The sequence below is a fragment of the Cicer arietinum genome, chromosome 6 (genome assembly GCF_000331145.2).
Source record: "Cicer arietinum cultivar CDC Frontier isolate Library 1 chromosome 6, Cicar.CDCFrontier_v2.0, whole genome shotgun sequence".
Classification (NCBI taxonomy): Eukaryota; Viridiplantae; Streptophyta; class Magnoliopsida; order Fabales; family Fabaceae; genus Cicer; species Cicer arietinum.
Genome location: NC_021165.2, coordinates 11,944,463 through 11,960,964, shown reverse-complemented (window position 1 = coordinate 11,960,964; position 16,502 = coordinate 11,944,463). Strand labels below are relative to the sequence as shown.

The 16,502-nt window shown below is 31.4% G+C and overlaps 2 protein-coding genes and 1 non-coding gene across 3 annotated transcripts; all 3 read left to right on the top strand.

Moving 5' to 3' along the window:
- The first annotated feature begins 1,288 nt into the window (after positions 1–1,288).
- LOC101497973 (uncharacterized) lies at positions 1,289–7,264 on the top strand. The gene is made up of 6 exons (XM_004504566.4): positions 1,289–1,635; positions 1,858–1,987; positions 3,134–3,682; positions 5,291–5,789; positions 6,076–6,157; positions 6,933–7,264. Exons 1-6 carry the CDS (start codon positions 1,606–1,608, stop codon positions 7,140–7,142), a joined length of 1,500 nt encoding a protein of 499 aa, XP_004504623.1. The 5' UTR covers positions 1,289–1,605; the 3' UTR covers positions 7,143–7,264.
- Positions 7,265–11,385: 4,121 nt separating this feature from the next.
- Positions 11,386–14,982, top strand: LOC101497638 (zinc finger CCCH domain-containing protein 17). Its single transcript, XM_004504565.3, has 3 exons — positions 11,386–11,721; positions 12,658–12,768; positions 12,893–14,982. The coding sequence occupies exons 1-3, from the start codon at positions 11,596–11,598 to the stop codon at positions 14,675–14,677; spliced, it is 2,022 nt and encodes a 673-aa protein (XP_004504622.1). The 5' UTR covers positions 11,386–11,595; the 3' UTR covers positions 14,678–14,982.
- A 1,262-nt stretch (positions 14,983–16,244) lies between these two features.
- TRNAV-AAC (transfer RNA valine (anticodon AAC)) lies at positions 16,245–16,318 on the top strand. Its single transcript has one exon. It is a non-coding gene; the product is annotated as a tRNA-Val (tRNA).
- Positions 16,319–16,502: the final 184 nt, after the last annotated feature.

The following is a 16,502-nucleotide window of genomic DNA, read 5'->3' as shown; positions in this document are numbered from 1 at the left end:
CTCTTTCAAATCTAAAATAAGAAAGTTTCAAAATATTTATCTTATCTTTTAATCATGTTTAGACAACTTTTATAGTAATTATAAATAACTTTTTTTTAAGCAAAATAAAGTGGAAAACATCACGTGATTAGTTTGAGATCCAAACTATATTGACACACCAACAATCACCTATTGTTTGCACATTAGTACCCCAATAATCACATATCATCTACAATATTCTAAAATATTATTAAAAAATAAAAATACAAGATGTTTGATGAATTATACCAAAAACTGAAGAAAACAATCATAAATGATTTTGTCTTGTCAAAAACTTTATAAGAAAAGCCAAACGTATAAAACTATGCAGGAAGAAAAAATACATAGACATCTACAAAAATTAAAAAAAAAAAGTCTATGTCCACTATCATTTTTCTATTGAAAACATAAAAAATATCATAAGAAAAAATATTCCACAAATGACAGTTAGCAATGTGAAACTTTATATTAACATAGAGAAATGCTAACAAGTGTCATAAGAACATGTTTTAATATTTAAAATATAAAAAAAAACTATTAAAAATGTGCTAAAAAATTTATATTCAAAATTATAATTTTTAATTATTTAACAAATGCTCTACATACGCGTGTTAACATAACTTTTAAGATTATTATAACTCATTTTATCTTTATCTAAAAATATAAAAGATAATAAACCACACTTTTTAAACATCACAAGACAACTAACTTAGTTGGAAAGATCATTTCACTTTTTTTATTAATTTATACTAACGTTTAATGTTTTTTAGCGGTACTATCAATGTTAGTTATAGCTAATTTGACCATTTTATTGCTAATTTTTATGATTTGAAGATAAAATTCAGTCAATGCATAGTCTATAAACCGTTAGGCCAGTCCACTAGTATTCTTGTTTCTATTACCTCGTCTCTTCTTCATCAATTTAAGAGTGTGGTGTAAGACAATTTTATTTTTTCTACAGAATCATTCTTGTCATGTAATTTTATTTATTTAAATAAATAACTTTTATATATTTTTAATATTTTTGTCGTGTTTATTTATTATTTGAATGTGACATTTTATTTATCGTCTTGATAAGATATTATTTAATTAATTTTATACAATAAAATTATTTTTTTGACAATCATAGTACTAAAGTTAACTTTGATCAAGTGTTATTACTGCGTGAAGCAAGCACGTGGCAACATGATTAGGGTTATCGAAGCTAAACTCCTCTGATAATGATGCTACAAATGTCAAGAGTTTTGCATCAGAAACAAGACAAATAATAATAATAATAATAATAATTAGTGAACATAATAACAAAAGGGATTGCAATTAGTCCATGATTCATAGGAGTGTGGAAGAACGAAGTGGACCACAACTGATGACAGACTACTCCATTGCTGCTGCTTCTGCTGCTGCTTCTGCTGCTGCATCTCTCTCTCTCTCTCATTGAAGTTTGAAACATAACAAGAAAACACTGTCACAATTGCAACTTCAATCTTCAACTCCATACATAGATAGAGCCACTTGCTTTCTCACAAATCAAGAGCATTATGTAAAGATTGCATTTTTGCTTCATCAAGACCAACCCATTTATCAAATATGGATTATGAAAGGATTCAAAAGCCACAGGTTTTCATTCTATCTTTCTCATTTGCTTCCACACCCCCCTTTTAGTTTGATTTGTAGTTTTTGAACATTTCACTCTTATCACCGTTCTGTGATATTTAGAACTAATTTTAAAGCTGGTTACTTTTCTTGAGTTTGCTGCAAAGTGTTACACTTCTTTCTGATCTGTTTGTTTTGTGGGTTCTTTTCTTTTCTTTTGGTTTTAATGGGAACTTGGGTTTGCAGGGTGGTGGGGGATTTTCACCAGGAAAATTGAGGAGCATGTTATTGGGTGTTGAGAAGAAGAGGAAACAAGAGGAAGAACTTGATTCTAATTTCACCATGAGATCTCAGAATCCAGATATTGATGAATCTGGTACGTTCTTTCATGTGTTTTTGTATTAAAAATTTAATGCTGACCAGAAATAGAAATAGTGAATCTTAGATTTTTTGAGATTCTCTAAATGTAAGTTTTATCACTGTGTGTTGATTTCTCAATGACCATTGTTGCATTGTTTGTTATCATGCGCGCATTAACTGTTATTTGACATTACTTTGTACTAAGTAACATATTGATAAATAAGAATTTGTTCAAATTTCACTACACTATATCATCGTCACAGTTGCTATTTGACAACACTAATTCATTTCACTTCCTTAGTATTTTCGGCGTAGTAAATTTAGTAGCATAATATAATCTGGGCAAAAATGCACCTATAGTCCTTTAAGTTTAACTCAATATCCGCCTGGGTCCTTTAAGTTTATTTTATTCTGATTTAGTCCTTTAAGTTACATTCTGTTTGCATCGTTAGTCCTTTATCTCCATTTCAACAACAATTAGTTTAATTGAAAGCTTCTGATCATTTGAAACTCTATCAACTGCTGCAAAAATATGTCTCTCATACTGATCCTTTAGAAAACATTCATCAAATCTTATAAATTGTCTATATTTATTGATTTTCTCTACAACAATTTAAAGATACGTGTAGCCTTAAAACAAAGTAATAAAGATCTATCCACATAATTAATGTTTTAAACTTTTTTCACATTCAAAGTAGTTTGGCCAGTCAACGTGATGCGATGTTCAATTAGATCTTAACATTTTGTGACAGTAATTTGAGAATTTTTTCAAATTTAAAGGATTGCGTGAGTAATTTAATATATCTTAAAAGCTAATGGTGCAAACGAATATAACTTAAAAGACCGAATCGGTAAAAAATAAACTTAAAGAACTAAAGGTGTATTTTTTCCTATAATTTAAGTTGTATGCGAAAATGGATAAACATAAATAACATATACTTGGCATATAAAAAATGTTAACTGTTGGTTGAGTCTCGTGTTGTGACTTTCTTTCTTTTGTTTGAAGTGTTTCAAATTCAGATGTATTTTGATTTGTTTATACTATGATATTGAGAGCAGTGTCATATATGTATGTGTTTGTTAGCAACTTACCGTAATAGACTTATTGGTGTTTCCTATTTGATTTCGGGAAACTCACTTCCGTTTGGCATATCTGTTACAGGTGGTAGTTCTGATCATTGTAAAGATGTAGATGTTGTGAGTGTCCTTCCTGAATATTTAACTTCTACAGCTCGAACCTTTAGCATAGAGGAAGATAGTGATGAGCGAATGCCAAAGACCAATGCAGTAGTAGCAACTTCAAGGAATAGAATCCTAGAAGACCCTTCTTTAGATTACGATAGCGGATATGATAATATGATCATGTCCCCATCAATGTTTGAATTTCAAAAGGCCGAGCGTGCCCCACCAAGAGTACCTGTGGGGCCATTCTCAAAACCAGCGCCATCTAAATGGGACGATGCGCAGAAGTGGATAGCAAGTCCGACATCAAACAGGCCAAAGACTGCACAGATCCAGGGGCAAGGTGGACCGCGTAAGTTTGGCCGGCAACCTTCAATGAAGGTTGTCGTTGAAGTTCCAGATCAAAGAGAAATTGGTTTAGATGAACCGGATACCAAGCAAATTGATGCAAACCAAACTAAGATGGAAGGCGGAGGACAGAAGTTTGTGGACTGGGATGCTGACAGTTATGCAATTGCAGACGCTTATGGTAAACTTTAAATTTTGGTTTAGAATACTTAGTTATCACTTGAACATACTTTTTATCTATTCAAATTTCAAAAAATATAAAATTGTGTTTTCCTGCTAATTCTTTGACAATTGATGTGGTCATTTTATAATTTTCAATGTGCGAGTCCTGTTATATTAGGAACATTTTGTTGCCCTTCAATACTTCTGAAAGAATGGGTTTTACTGCTATTCAATTTTTGTTAAAAGTCATCTGTAAAACATGATTGAGTGTAATTGTAAAATAAAAAGGTAGCTAAGAATTTAACAAAAGTAATGATAGGAATACCTACTTTTTCAGTGCTAAAAGTTGGTATGAATGGATCCAGCATAATGTCTGCGAACTATAAGTGAGATACTGAGATGCCAAGGTGTTTCCAGTCTTTTATCTTCTGTTATAGTTTTATTAAATTTATCAACAACCGCTGTTAGATTGTTTTTGGCAGGAAGTGTTACAGGATGCCAATTAATACTATAGGATTAGTTAGTTCAGAATTAGTTAGGTTGTTGATCTTTATCAATAATCCATTTTTATCCTTCATTACACTCCTATGAGTTTTACTCTTGATTTCCAAGCTCTCAAGCTATGGTTTCTTCTTACTTTCCTCTGATTCCTCTTAATAGGAAGCGTTAGACCTTCATGCCGGTCTCCTTTATTATTCCTTCCTCGATTTTCCCCTTAACACAATCAAACCTCAAGTCCTAATCTTGCTGGTTCTGTTCATAGCACCCTCAAGTCCTTACACTTTCCTATCGCTTGAAAATTCCCCCTTTGCTCACATAAACCCAACGAGTCTTCAATACCCCTCCTAATAAACTTCTAGTGTAATAATTAGAATCATATAACTTCAGCTGTCCAATGTCACTGATGAAGTGCTTATATTTTGACTATATTCTCTTAATAAGCTCTGCAGTGACCTAAGCGGTAATGCAGTAAAATTGGCTTCTTTTACCTTTTCTATGCTGACAAATTCGGGATATGAGTTTTGATATGATTCTCTTCCAAAACTTGAGGTCAGCTGGCTGGATTTTGACTACTTTTTTAGCCCATGATGATATTGTGAAACATGCAAACTTGTTGGCTTCTTAGCTATATTTTGGGAATATATTTTATATTTGGAGGTTAAATAAGGACTCTGTTAGTGCGTCTTTGACCTTTGGCTTCTTGACTTCGACTTTCCATGTACATTCATTCACCAATGGTTAGTGACAATTATGTTGATCTGTTTATAATTTTGCTCAATTCTTGTTATTTATGAAAATTTTAAGAAACCATGTTTTAAAAGACTTCCATGCTAAGGCATTACAGCAAATTCATTTGAATTGATTTGAAGGGTCTTAAGTCATATAATAAATAGTTTAAGACTTGATAGACATGAATATGAAAATGTTCTCCTACAATAGTCTGTTATGCTTTGCAAACTCTTTGACCTTAAATGATATCCTATGATCAGAAGTTGCTTATACTATGGACATAATTGCATTTGAAGCGGTTAAATAGTTTAACTAGTTTAATTTAGTATAGTACATGTGACTGACTCTCACTAATCCTTCTTTGTTCTGCTGTTTTCTTCTGGCTATTTGATATCAGCGGTTAGTCTCAGCCAGCACAATTCATCTATTGCTACCCAGAGTGCAACAACATTTGTTCCTCCCCCTTCAACGGCTCGATCTGTATCGATGAGAGATATGGGAACTGAAATGACACCTATTGCAAGCCAAGAGCCATCAAGAACGGGTACACCAGTTGGGGCGACAACACCAATGCGCAGCCCTAGTTCTTCCCGGCCTTCTACGCCAACCAGAGCCGCCCCTTCATCAACTTTAATTGATCCACGTAACGATAATCTGAATCTTAACAAGAATGAATTGTCTGAAAAGGAGATACAAATGAAAACCAGGCGAGAAATAATGGTCCTCGGTACGCAACTAGGCAAAATGAACATTGCTGCCTGGGCTAGCAAAGAAGAAGAGGACAAAGATGCATCCACTTCGCTGAAAACAAAAACAGGTGAACAACCAGCTAAGAGTGTCATTGAAGCGCGTGCAACAGCATGGGAGGAGGCTGAGAAGGCCAAATATATGGCCAGGTAAATTTACTCTAATATGAATGTTATTTTTATCACTATAAATGAATTTTTTGGTTTCTATCCTATGACTTATATGGCCAAATAAAAAAGTTTTAATGCTATAAACTGCATGAAGTGCACTAAATTCTTTGATCTATAGATTCTATAGCAATTCAACTAAAAAAATTATTGTTCTTGAGTTGTGAGTGAGTAAATAATACACCTCTAGAAGATTGTTATGCTTACCAAACTCCTTTAATCTTATGGTTGTCATTCTTCTAATTGGGATATGGTATTAATTATGCAGATTTAGGCGCCAGGAGATGAAAATTCAGGCATGGGAAAATCATCAGAAAGCAAAAACGGAAGCCAAGATGAGAAAATTTGAGGTGTGCGCATTGTCTGTTAAAATATGAATTTTGTTGTTTCTAATGTGACGGTTTAGTTTAGATTTTTGGGACAACCTTTGGATGATAACCTCTAATCTTGAGATCGAAGAATGGATGGATGAGACTAACGATGGAAACAAAAAGTACGCCTAATATATTCTAATCCATATCTTACAATGGTAATTGTGTTAGACATCAAATCAATGGTTTTCCTTGGCTTGAAATGTCCGATCAAATGATTATGAGTTCAAACCTTGTCGAGTTAATGTTTCTAAACTGAAAGAATATGATGCTTAAATTTTTATAGGACTTAGTTACTTGACCGATACCTTTTATAGAAAACCAAGATGCATTGGTATTGAAAATTAACTATGCAATAGCGTTCTGTATTAGATTTGTCAACTTTTCAGCAAAAACAATAACCATGTAATCAAAATAGAATTTAATAATCATACCGAGAATATAAACTTATTTTACACGTCCAATCATATTTTATCATGGTAGATGTTTTGTGTTCAGAAATAATATTATTACATGGTAAGCTGATAAAATACGATAGAACATTTGCTTGCACTGAAGATATATATTTATTAAACTCGTGAAAATAAACCAATTGACTAAGTTTAAGTGGTTAATGAGTCCCAATTCTGGCCGGAACAATCATTAGACAGACTTTACTTATCTCTCACCGAATTTTGGATTATTAGGACCTCTTCTCGTGGAAACAAGAGGGTTAGGACCAAAAATACTCATGAAAGTAATACTTTGGTTGCAGGTAGAGGTTGAAAGAATAAGGAGTAAGTCACATGATAAGCTGATGAACAAATTAGCAGCTGCAAGGCACAAGGCTGAGGAAAAGCGAGCAGCAGCTGAAGCCAATAGAAATCATCAAGCTGCTAAAACTGAGGAGCAAGCTGAATATATCCGAAGAACTGGTCATGTCCCTTCATATTTTTCATTTTCTTGCTTCACATGTTGCTCTTAAAGAGTGACATACTTGTTCCTTCTTAATGTTTTGTTTTTTGCTGCATGTATTTTCCCCATGGTCTAAAATGATACATTTTCTGCATAAGAAATTGTCACTTGAAAGAGTTGTTATTTTGTCCAGTTTTTATTTTCCAATTTTATTGTTTGATATTTATTCCTACAAAACCATAAAAAGAAGTCTAGTATTAGTATTTAGTATAATTAAAACATGAAATTTCACTCAAACTTAGTAAGATTTTGAAGGATTTAATATATGAATTGTGTAAATATTTTTTACACTTTCAATTAATTATAATTATTAGATCATTGGATATGTTTGACTTTAATTATAATTTTTTCTGAAATCACACATGAGTGAGTGATTGGGATTTGTTGCCGGTGTAAAACTCTTTACATCGGCTGCGTATGAAAATTAATCTCAAATTTTAAGTCATAATTTTATTTCATATCAAATCTTGTACATTTATCAAGTTATTTTTTTTTTTCAAAATTAAGTTTTTATTAAATTTCTAACTTCTAAAATTTATTCAATTATTTCATATTTTAAATATATTGTATACATCTTCATGTGGATAGAAAATGAGAATTCATTTGTTTTTAGGTTAAAATATATTTTAAATATGCTTTTGCCAATTTTAGACTTTTTTAAGAACTATAGTTTTAGTCCTTAACCTTAACCATTTTTGTAAATTATCAATGCCCCAATTTTAACTCAGTCAACCCTGACATGGACCTCACATGAATTTTTTTGTTGATTAAGTGGAATATAAAATTGTTAGCTCGTATTTTTTTTTAAAATATAAATTTCTAGCTCATTTTCTAAAAAAAATTGTAAGCTCAATTTTTTTTTTAATTTTCAACTTTTTTTTAAATATTATCAACTCGCTTTTTAATATTTTCTGAAAAATTGTTAGCTTTGATTATTAATTAAATAAACATAAAATTGAAATAGAGAAACCAAAATTAGCAATTAGGATCGCGTATGCAGGAGCTGTTGTCGCGTTCGCAACAGGAAAGGGAAATAGAACGCTTTGAGAAAGTGGAGAACAAATCTTGAGGAAAAGGAAATGGAACGATTTGGAAGAAACAGAACCTTAATTCCTAATTTCGGAACAACACATGGATAGAGGAAAGGCACGCACGCACGCAAGAATTGGAACAAGTGAATTTGTTTTACCTTTTCTTTATTTGTTTTATTTTAATTAATAATTAATTAAAATATAAGCCGATAATTTTTTTAAAAAATAGTCAATTAAAATTCAAAAGAATCGGTTAAAGTTAAGGGCTCAACAGTATATTTTAATATTGTTTGAATTTAGAAAAAAATTAATAATAATATTAGATTTGTTCAATTTATAAAAGAAAAATAGAGGAATAGTTAAATAAAAGTTTAAGAAATCAAAATTGCACATTATTCAAATTTGAATGATTAAGGACTCAATAAAACTAAAAAAAGTAACAAGTTTATTCTCCTTTGAAAAAAAAGTTTAAGAAATCTAAATTGCATACGACAAAAAAGCTTCCAAAAAACGTAGTACTATAACGTCTCAACATTTTGTACTTTTCACTTGTTAACTCCGTTTTTGTTGGTCAACGAACTGTTAACTCCAAAAGAAATATTTGGAAGAAGAGTAATGATATCAACCGGATCCACAACGATATTAATATTGGCTCAATGAGGCCGCATAAGGATATTATTATTATTTTTTTAATTGTAACACCTTAACTAGCTGTTGTCATAAAATTTAATCTTTTATTTTACAAAATTTATTGTTATTAAAATATGCATTTAAAGTTTTTATTGCAACATATTGTCCGTCGAATTAGAATTTAGTTATTTTTTTTACTTAAATATGTATTTGGTCTTCAAATTTATTTTAAAAGTTTAATCCGATCTCATAATTTTAAAAGTAATTAAACAAGTCACTTAATTTATGTATGTTATTGCAACTTAGTCTCGTTTGTCTATTTTGTTAGTCAAAGTCATATGAGTAACTTATAAAGATTTGATGTGTCATCACTCTATTTAGCAATCAAATTGAACTTTATACATCAATTATTAAGAGATTGGACTAAACTTTCAACTTAAGTTAAAAAATTAAGCTGAACTTTTTTAAAGTACATCATCAAACTCAATATTATATCAACACATAATAAAACAGTGTTTTCTTTTAAATCCACACATAAAACAGGAATATAAACACCATTAAAAATACTGAATTTTATTCCATTTCACGAACTCCAAAACTTTTTTTTTGAAAAACGATTTTTTAAATTTACAAGTTTGCGAGAAAAAAGACAAATTGAATTTATTCACCTATTTCATAGAAATAACATTTTTTTTTTTAGAAATGTTGATTTTTAACTAACTCTTATTAATTAATTTGTGGAAGAACAAGTGGAGAAAACTTTCAATTACTATACAACTCATTTATTGAAACAAATCTTTAAAATCACAAGGTATATGAAAGAAGTTTAATTGAATTTGTTCATCTATTTCATATAAGAAACAAAAAAAATTAAAAAAAAATAAATTTTAGTAAAACTTAAATTGATTCGAGAAAGAGAAAATAAAGTGGATAAAACTTTCAATAAATATATATTATTTATATATTACATCACTAAAATTCAACACCATTTAATATTTAATATTGACTTAATGGAAAGAACCAAATTATAAATTAAGACGTCAAACTGAATTTAAAAAAAAAAAAAAATTTTTGTTGTTGTTCTAGCTTTAACCCCATTTCTAGATAAAAAATAAGTCACTTTTTAATTTAATAGATAAGAATTGATGTAACATAAAATAATAAGTTTTCTGTTATATGCACTCACAAGCTTAAATATTGATAATATACCTAGGACACATTCAAGATAATTCTTTATCCACGTGAATCAAGCAACATCGTTTTTTTTAAATAGGCAATCCACCAACAAACTGTTCCCGCATCATGTTAACATATAATTTATTTTCAACATACTTATGTCTAACCAAACTAAATAAAAGAGATAACTTTTTGTCATTTATTTATTGTTTTGCCACTGTTAGAGTTGAATATATTTTTCTTTATGAAAGAAAGACAGAAAATTTATGCAAGTAATAAAAGAATAGAAAAAAAGATATTATTTGTTAAAAATGCATTTTTTATGACTAATTTTTATTTTATATAACTGCAAAATCATCACAATAATATTCTGCACAAAAAAAAGTTGTTAATATTCATCATATAAATCTTAATTTCTTCAAAAAGATCATAAAAATCTTAATTATAATAAATACAACAAGATCTATTTTAAAACATTTGTCACAAGTGCGAGTTAATAAATACATGATCGTCACATTTATTAAAAAATTAAAATATATTTTAATTTATATTTATTTACATCTGATTACACTAATTTTAATTTTATTTAACTTATCTTAATCTAAAAAATACCAGACATTCAACACAACTTTTATTAAGTGTCAATTGCAATTTCTTTTTATGTATGAATATCTACGCCTATACAAGACACTAATAACTATAACTTTTGTTGCAATTAAAGTTAAAAAAAAATTACTATAAAATAATTTATACATTTTAAACATTGTACTACAACTTTCAATATATACTATTTGATATATATATATATATATATATTGGAAATAATTTTTTACTCATATTTAATAAAATCATATCTTTTAAATATTATTATATTAATTTTTTAAATTATCGTAATAACTTTTATTAATAAAAAAATCAACCGTCCTATTCCATTGATTCATAAATTCATCTCTTAATAAAAAATTAAGGATTATATTTTAGTGAAACAAAACATAATTCATCTTATTTAATTTTTTAATATCAGTAAACTAAACAATTGGAATTGTTTTACTATACTTTTTTGCAATACAAAAATTGTGTTTTTTTGAATTTTCACTAGAATGCAAAGGAGCTCTTGAATTTGAGGCAAGCCTAGTTTCATTACCGTTAGACAGAGAAGATGATGATAACAGTGAGTCAACAGAAATAAGCCAAGTGTCGCATAACAATTTTGTTAACATCATAATTTTTATTTGACCAGAAAATGAAATTTTGTAAAAATATGGAAATCGAATTATGTCAAAAAAAAAAAATCTTTAGAAATCTAAATCATTAAAACACAACAGACATGTAAATATAATTTTGCACAAAAATCCTAATCCTAATTAATTATTTATATGTAAATAAATAAAAACAGAAACCAGGCTTACCCTTTTACATTGCCTTAAAGCCCATTATCACATTCACAAACTCTCTCTCTCTCTCTCTACCAATTTCTGTGGCGGCTCTCTCTCTACTTCTTCTTCTCTTCTCAGATTGAGATTTGGATCCATCTTTCATTTCTGCTTGTTGTTTGGTTTTGATCTCTTTCTTCTTCTTAACCCGATCTCTTTTGGGTTGGGTTGGGTTCGACTTTGTACAAACGTCATGGTTGCCCAACAGCCGCAACTTCAGATTCAGACTCAGCAACCTACACCTTCTCCTCAAGATGAAGCCTTGAAGAGAAACACCGATTGTGTCTACTTTCTTGCATCTCCCTTGACATGCAAAAAGGTTCAATTTTTCAACCTTTTCTTTTTCCAATAAAGACCTTTTTTCTTCTTTGTGAATTATGTTTTTTAGGGTTTCAGATTCGCCTGTTTCGGGGAATAGTTTTGGTTTTCTTTATTTATTTATTTTGATTTGGAAAAAAATTTAATTTTGATTTAAAGGGTGGTAATTTTCTTAGATTAAATTTTGTGTGGGGTTCCCCAAAATTGTTAATTTGTAGATATTCATGAAGAATTTTGTTGTTAGACTGAGAAATTTTGTGTTGTTTTTGTGAATTGGGTTGCTCGGTATATTTTTTTAAACCTAATTAATCATTGTGATATAAATTGGATCTCTTTGAGAGTTGTTTTTGTATGTGTTTTTACCTTTTCCATTTGTATATGACATAGTGGGTGACAGAAATGAGGATTCTCGAACCATATGATTGTTGGGACCATAATTTTTTTAATTTAATTAGGTCAGATCAATCGCACGAATCCAGCTACGAAATTATAAACCGATATCAATTGAGCATTTGAAAACTTCTGTATAGTGTAGCGAATGGCCTTTCGTTAAGTTTAGAGTATATTAGTAGTTTCTGGTTGCATCTGATATAAACATTAATTAGTGTAGTGAATGATTTTTTATTGAAATGAAAGGTATTTCAAAGGTGGTGTCAAAGCCGTGTTCTTTTTGAGTAATCATGAAATTTTTCGTTAACTATATTTCAACATTCTACTTGAAATAACTGTTTTTTTATTGAAGCATTATAATAAATGCTGATGTTATTTTGTGCGCTTGCGGAAATCATGTGGCAATGATTTGTTAATGATTTTTATACATTACATGAACGAATATCTGTTATCATGAATCTAAGGTTATCCATTAATTGAAAGCTGATACGTCATTTGATTTCGTTACTGACGTCGTTTTGATTTGTTTTCTTGGTTATTGAAATAGGGAAATGAATGTGAGTACCGCCATAGTGAGTATGCTCGGGTCAATCCGAGAGATTGCTGGTATTGGTTGAATGGTAACTGCTTGAATCCCAAGTGTTCATTCCGGCATCCGGTGAGTTTGTTTATGAGCACACTTTTTGTGTGTGTCAACTTATGAACTATTTTATGTCATTTGGTTCTATCTATTTGATTCGTTTAAATGGCATTGGTAACGGGTATTTTGTTTTCATATGTAGCCTCTTGATGGATTGTTAGGAACACCACCGGCAGCCTCTGCTTCTGGACCTTCTGTACCCTCGACACAGCTTGCAACAACATCTGCAACACATGCTGCACCTTATAATTCTAGTAAACCAGCTGTCCCTTGCATTTTCTTCCAAAAGGGGTTTTGCTTAAAAGGTGACAGATGTGCCTTCTCGCATGGACCAAATTCTAACAATGGCAATAAAATAGCTAGTCAGGGCTCGATGATCAACCAAGGAGCTGAGAATCCAAGTTTTAAGAAACCTTTTGGCGGCATTGAAAAACATACACAGGAAAAGAAAACTTTCCAAGGAAATGTGGCAACTTTTGGAGGTGCTGAAGCTAAACCTGTCAAAAAATTTGAAACTGCTCCACAGAAAAATATTTTTAAATTGGAGAAGCATGTGCCGCCACCAACTGCAGGATTTGGTAATGAGGCTTTGAGATTTAAGACAGCTAGCTCTCCACCACCGGCCAATGGGCCTAATGTAGCCAGGGCTAATCGTGTGCTTCAAGCTCGTTTACCGGATGATCACAGTTTCCATAGTGGTAAGGACAGCGACGAGTTTCTCAGAGAGTCGTCTCCTGGGTTTGATGTTCTTGTAGCTGACGAACTTAGGAATTCTGATTACTATCATGGGGAAGATGAATTTGGTAAACCAAGAGGTCAAGATGAGAGAGGCCTAGACTCTTTGAATGAATTTGATATTGGCCATTCCGCTGATTATAGTTCAGCTGCTGATATTGATCGAGAAAGATTTCGTGTGTCCCAAGGTTATGAGTCATATGATCACGTGCAAGAGCCATATGGCTGGGAACCTAGAAAGGCATCAGCTCATGCAGAAAGAAGGACTCATCACAGATCGGACAGTCCTGACAGTGTTGAGGTGTCAGATCTCAGACACCGTTTATCCAAGCGCAGGAAGGGCAATGGTCTGAAATCTGTTGTCACTAATGATTATGCCCTTGAGAGACATGGTGAGGAGCGAAGTCATCGCTTCCCTCGGAAGGATTCAGTCCACTTACCCTCGAATGAGAGATCCGTCAATAACCGTTTCAGAGGCAGAATTACACTTCCACCAAATGGCGGTGATGGTAACCTAGAGAGGGACTTAGACAGAGGAAGAATTAGGGGAAGGTTGTCATCTGGAAGGCTGCAAGCCCCTCACGAGGGAAGGATCCAGGATAGATTAAGAGGAAGGTTACCGGATGATGAGAGGAGAAGCTTCAGGGGTCGATCAATCGGAGACAGAAGCGGGTTTTCTGGGCCAAAAAGCCTTGCTGAACTTAAGTTTGGGAGGAACACTGAGAATAGGGAGCAACAGTCATTTGGAAAGAGAAAAAGCTTCAGGGATCCCCAACAATCTGATGATGATGTACCATTTGAAGGTCCAAAACCTCTCAGCGAAATTCTGAAGGAGAAAAAAGGAGTTGGAGCTGGTGCAGCTTCCTCCCAGAGTAGCAAATCAGTCTATAATAAGAATGAAGGAATTACTGAAAACGAAGCAGTGTTGGAGACCAAGGAAGAAGAATCCAAGATTCAGGACAATACTGATGTAACTCATGGTCAATCGTCCGAGGATGGAATGATATACGACGAAGCTGCCGAAGATCAGGAATATGAAGGTAATGATCAAAGAGAGGAAGGAGACTATGAATACGAGCAAGGTGATGAGGAATATGACTATGAACAAGTTGATGAGGGCGAAAATCAAGAATATATGGAAGATGAAGATGGTGATGACTTTGCCAAGAAGATTGGTGTTGTTCTTTCATAATTATTATCAAGAAGAATCTGATAATCAAATGGAAACTTCTTTTGCTATCTATATGATCTGATGGGACCTTATCATCTCTCTTTGACTTAGCAGCATTTTTCTGCATAAAATTTGGTTGTAGTACTAAGCTGGAGCATTGTTTTCAATTTATTTTCTTGTATTATTTTTTACAGTGTTTTTAATCTGATTGAGTGGATATTTTTAATGTAAGAGATGGGGCATTTTGCTGTGCTCTCATGCAGAGTGCAAGCCTGTAACGTTAGAGAGTTAATAATATTTTGCATTTTACATTGCAGTTTTCTAAATACTTCAATTCTTGTCATAAACAACATTTTAACCGAACTTCTTAAATATATTTTTGATATATTGTAACTTGTTAATTAAAAGATTCGGATTTCTCAAGTTGATATAGCATATGGTCCTTTGATAAATTGATGGTTGAAGCGTGTTCCATATTTTAATAGAACTCGTGATGGCTTTGGTGTTAATTACGCATTTGACTTAAAATTATACTGATGCATTTTAAATTGAAGAAGAATGGAAATATCCTTATTTTGACTAATAACGTACTAAAAGCTTTATTTTGAAAACAAGCCATTAACAGTGGATAGGATGGGCTGTGAACAAACTCTTTTCTTCTTTTTGTTTTTATGGTACAAACACAAGTTAGAAGAAATTTAGAATTCCAAAACCATATGGACTAATAACAAATGAAACACAATATGAAGCGGCAAATAACTTTATCCTTAAAGGTAATAAATTTAAAACGATACATCAAATTGATTTTTTTTAGACATTAATCGCTTTAAGATAATTTTAAAAACTATATTGACTGAAAGAAAAAGTTATATAATAGATTATTTTTTTTATTTCATAGATCATTTTAAAATTTTATTAGTTTCACATACATTTGTTACTCCACATTCACAATTTTATAGACTATAGTGGAGATTCAATGAAAAATATTAGGGAATTATAGTTAACACTGTTTTGGTAGGATATTATGGCCCAATTAAATAATTCTCCAAGACACCAAATCTAATTTTGTTGTTCAGAGTCAAATCAAATGAACAATCGCTTACCAGAATATCCTGAAGGCAATTGCTATCAATGCCCCTTCAGCAGTGATCTGGTAATAATATCATTGAGAAAATTGTTGGTGGATTGTAATTTTTTATATTGAAATCTACTGTCACATAACCATTAATCACACTCTGATCAACCGATCAAAATTCAGATTTTGGTTCCTCTCTCTTCATAAATCAAGGACACAGTAGAAAGAGCTTATAAAACATATTATGTTCAAGTAAGGTCGTGACCAAATGACCAAAATTCGGTTATAAAAACAATTTGGTTTAGTCATGTGCTACCAATGTGAGGCTAGATTCATGATCTGTTGTAATTCTCGATTCAGGATTTATTTATTCAAAAATACTTTTTAACTCTAGCGGCCATTTTTATAATTATTGTTATTATTAGTTATACGTGAAAAGAAAAGTGAAAAACTTTATTTCCATGATTCTTACTTCTCAAGTGAAAAACCTTGTCCGTGGTAAACTCCCAACCTGGTTTCGTGGTGTAGTTGGTTATCACGTCAGTCTAACACACTGAAGGTCTCCGGTTCGAGTCCGGGCGAAGCCAATGTTTTACTAAAAGTATTTTCCACATTATTTGTTTAGTTTTGCATGTACGAATGATCATCTATTTTTTTTAATGGGGCTACCATTACAAAGGTTTGGTCTTTGGATCCATCAATTAATAACACAAGGATTTTGGGTCTTTCTATCCAGGGACTAATATTATTTAATAAAAATAAGCTCTTTCC

Excerpts from the sequence above, each read along its gene's own strand:
- LOC101497973 (XM_004504566.4), top strand. The coding sequence starts at position 1,606 with ATGGATTATGAAAGGATTCAAAAGCCACAG. Across the intron at positions 1,636-1,857 it reads AAAGGATTCAAAAGCCACAG|GGTGGTGGGGGATTTTCACC; the intron begins GTTTTCATTCTA and ends TTGGGTTTGCAG. Across the intron at positions 3,683-5,290 it reads TGCAATTGCAGACGCTTATG|CGGTTAGTCTCAGCCAGCAC; the intron begins GTAAACTTTAAA and ends ATTTGATATCAG.
- LOC101497638 (XM_004504565.3), top strand. The coding sequence starts at position 11,596 with ATGGTTGCCCAACAGCCGCAACTTCAGATTCAGACTCAGCAACCTACA. Across the intron at positions 11,722-12,657 it reads CTCCCTTGACATGCAAAAAG|GGAAATGAATGTGAGTACCG; the intron begins GTTCAATTTTTC and ends TTATTGAAATAG. Across the intron at positions 12,769-12,892 it reads AGTGTTCATTCCGGCATCCG|CCTCTTGATGGATTGTTAGG; the intron begins GTGAGTTTGTTT and ends TTTCATATGTAG.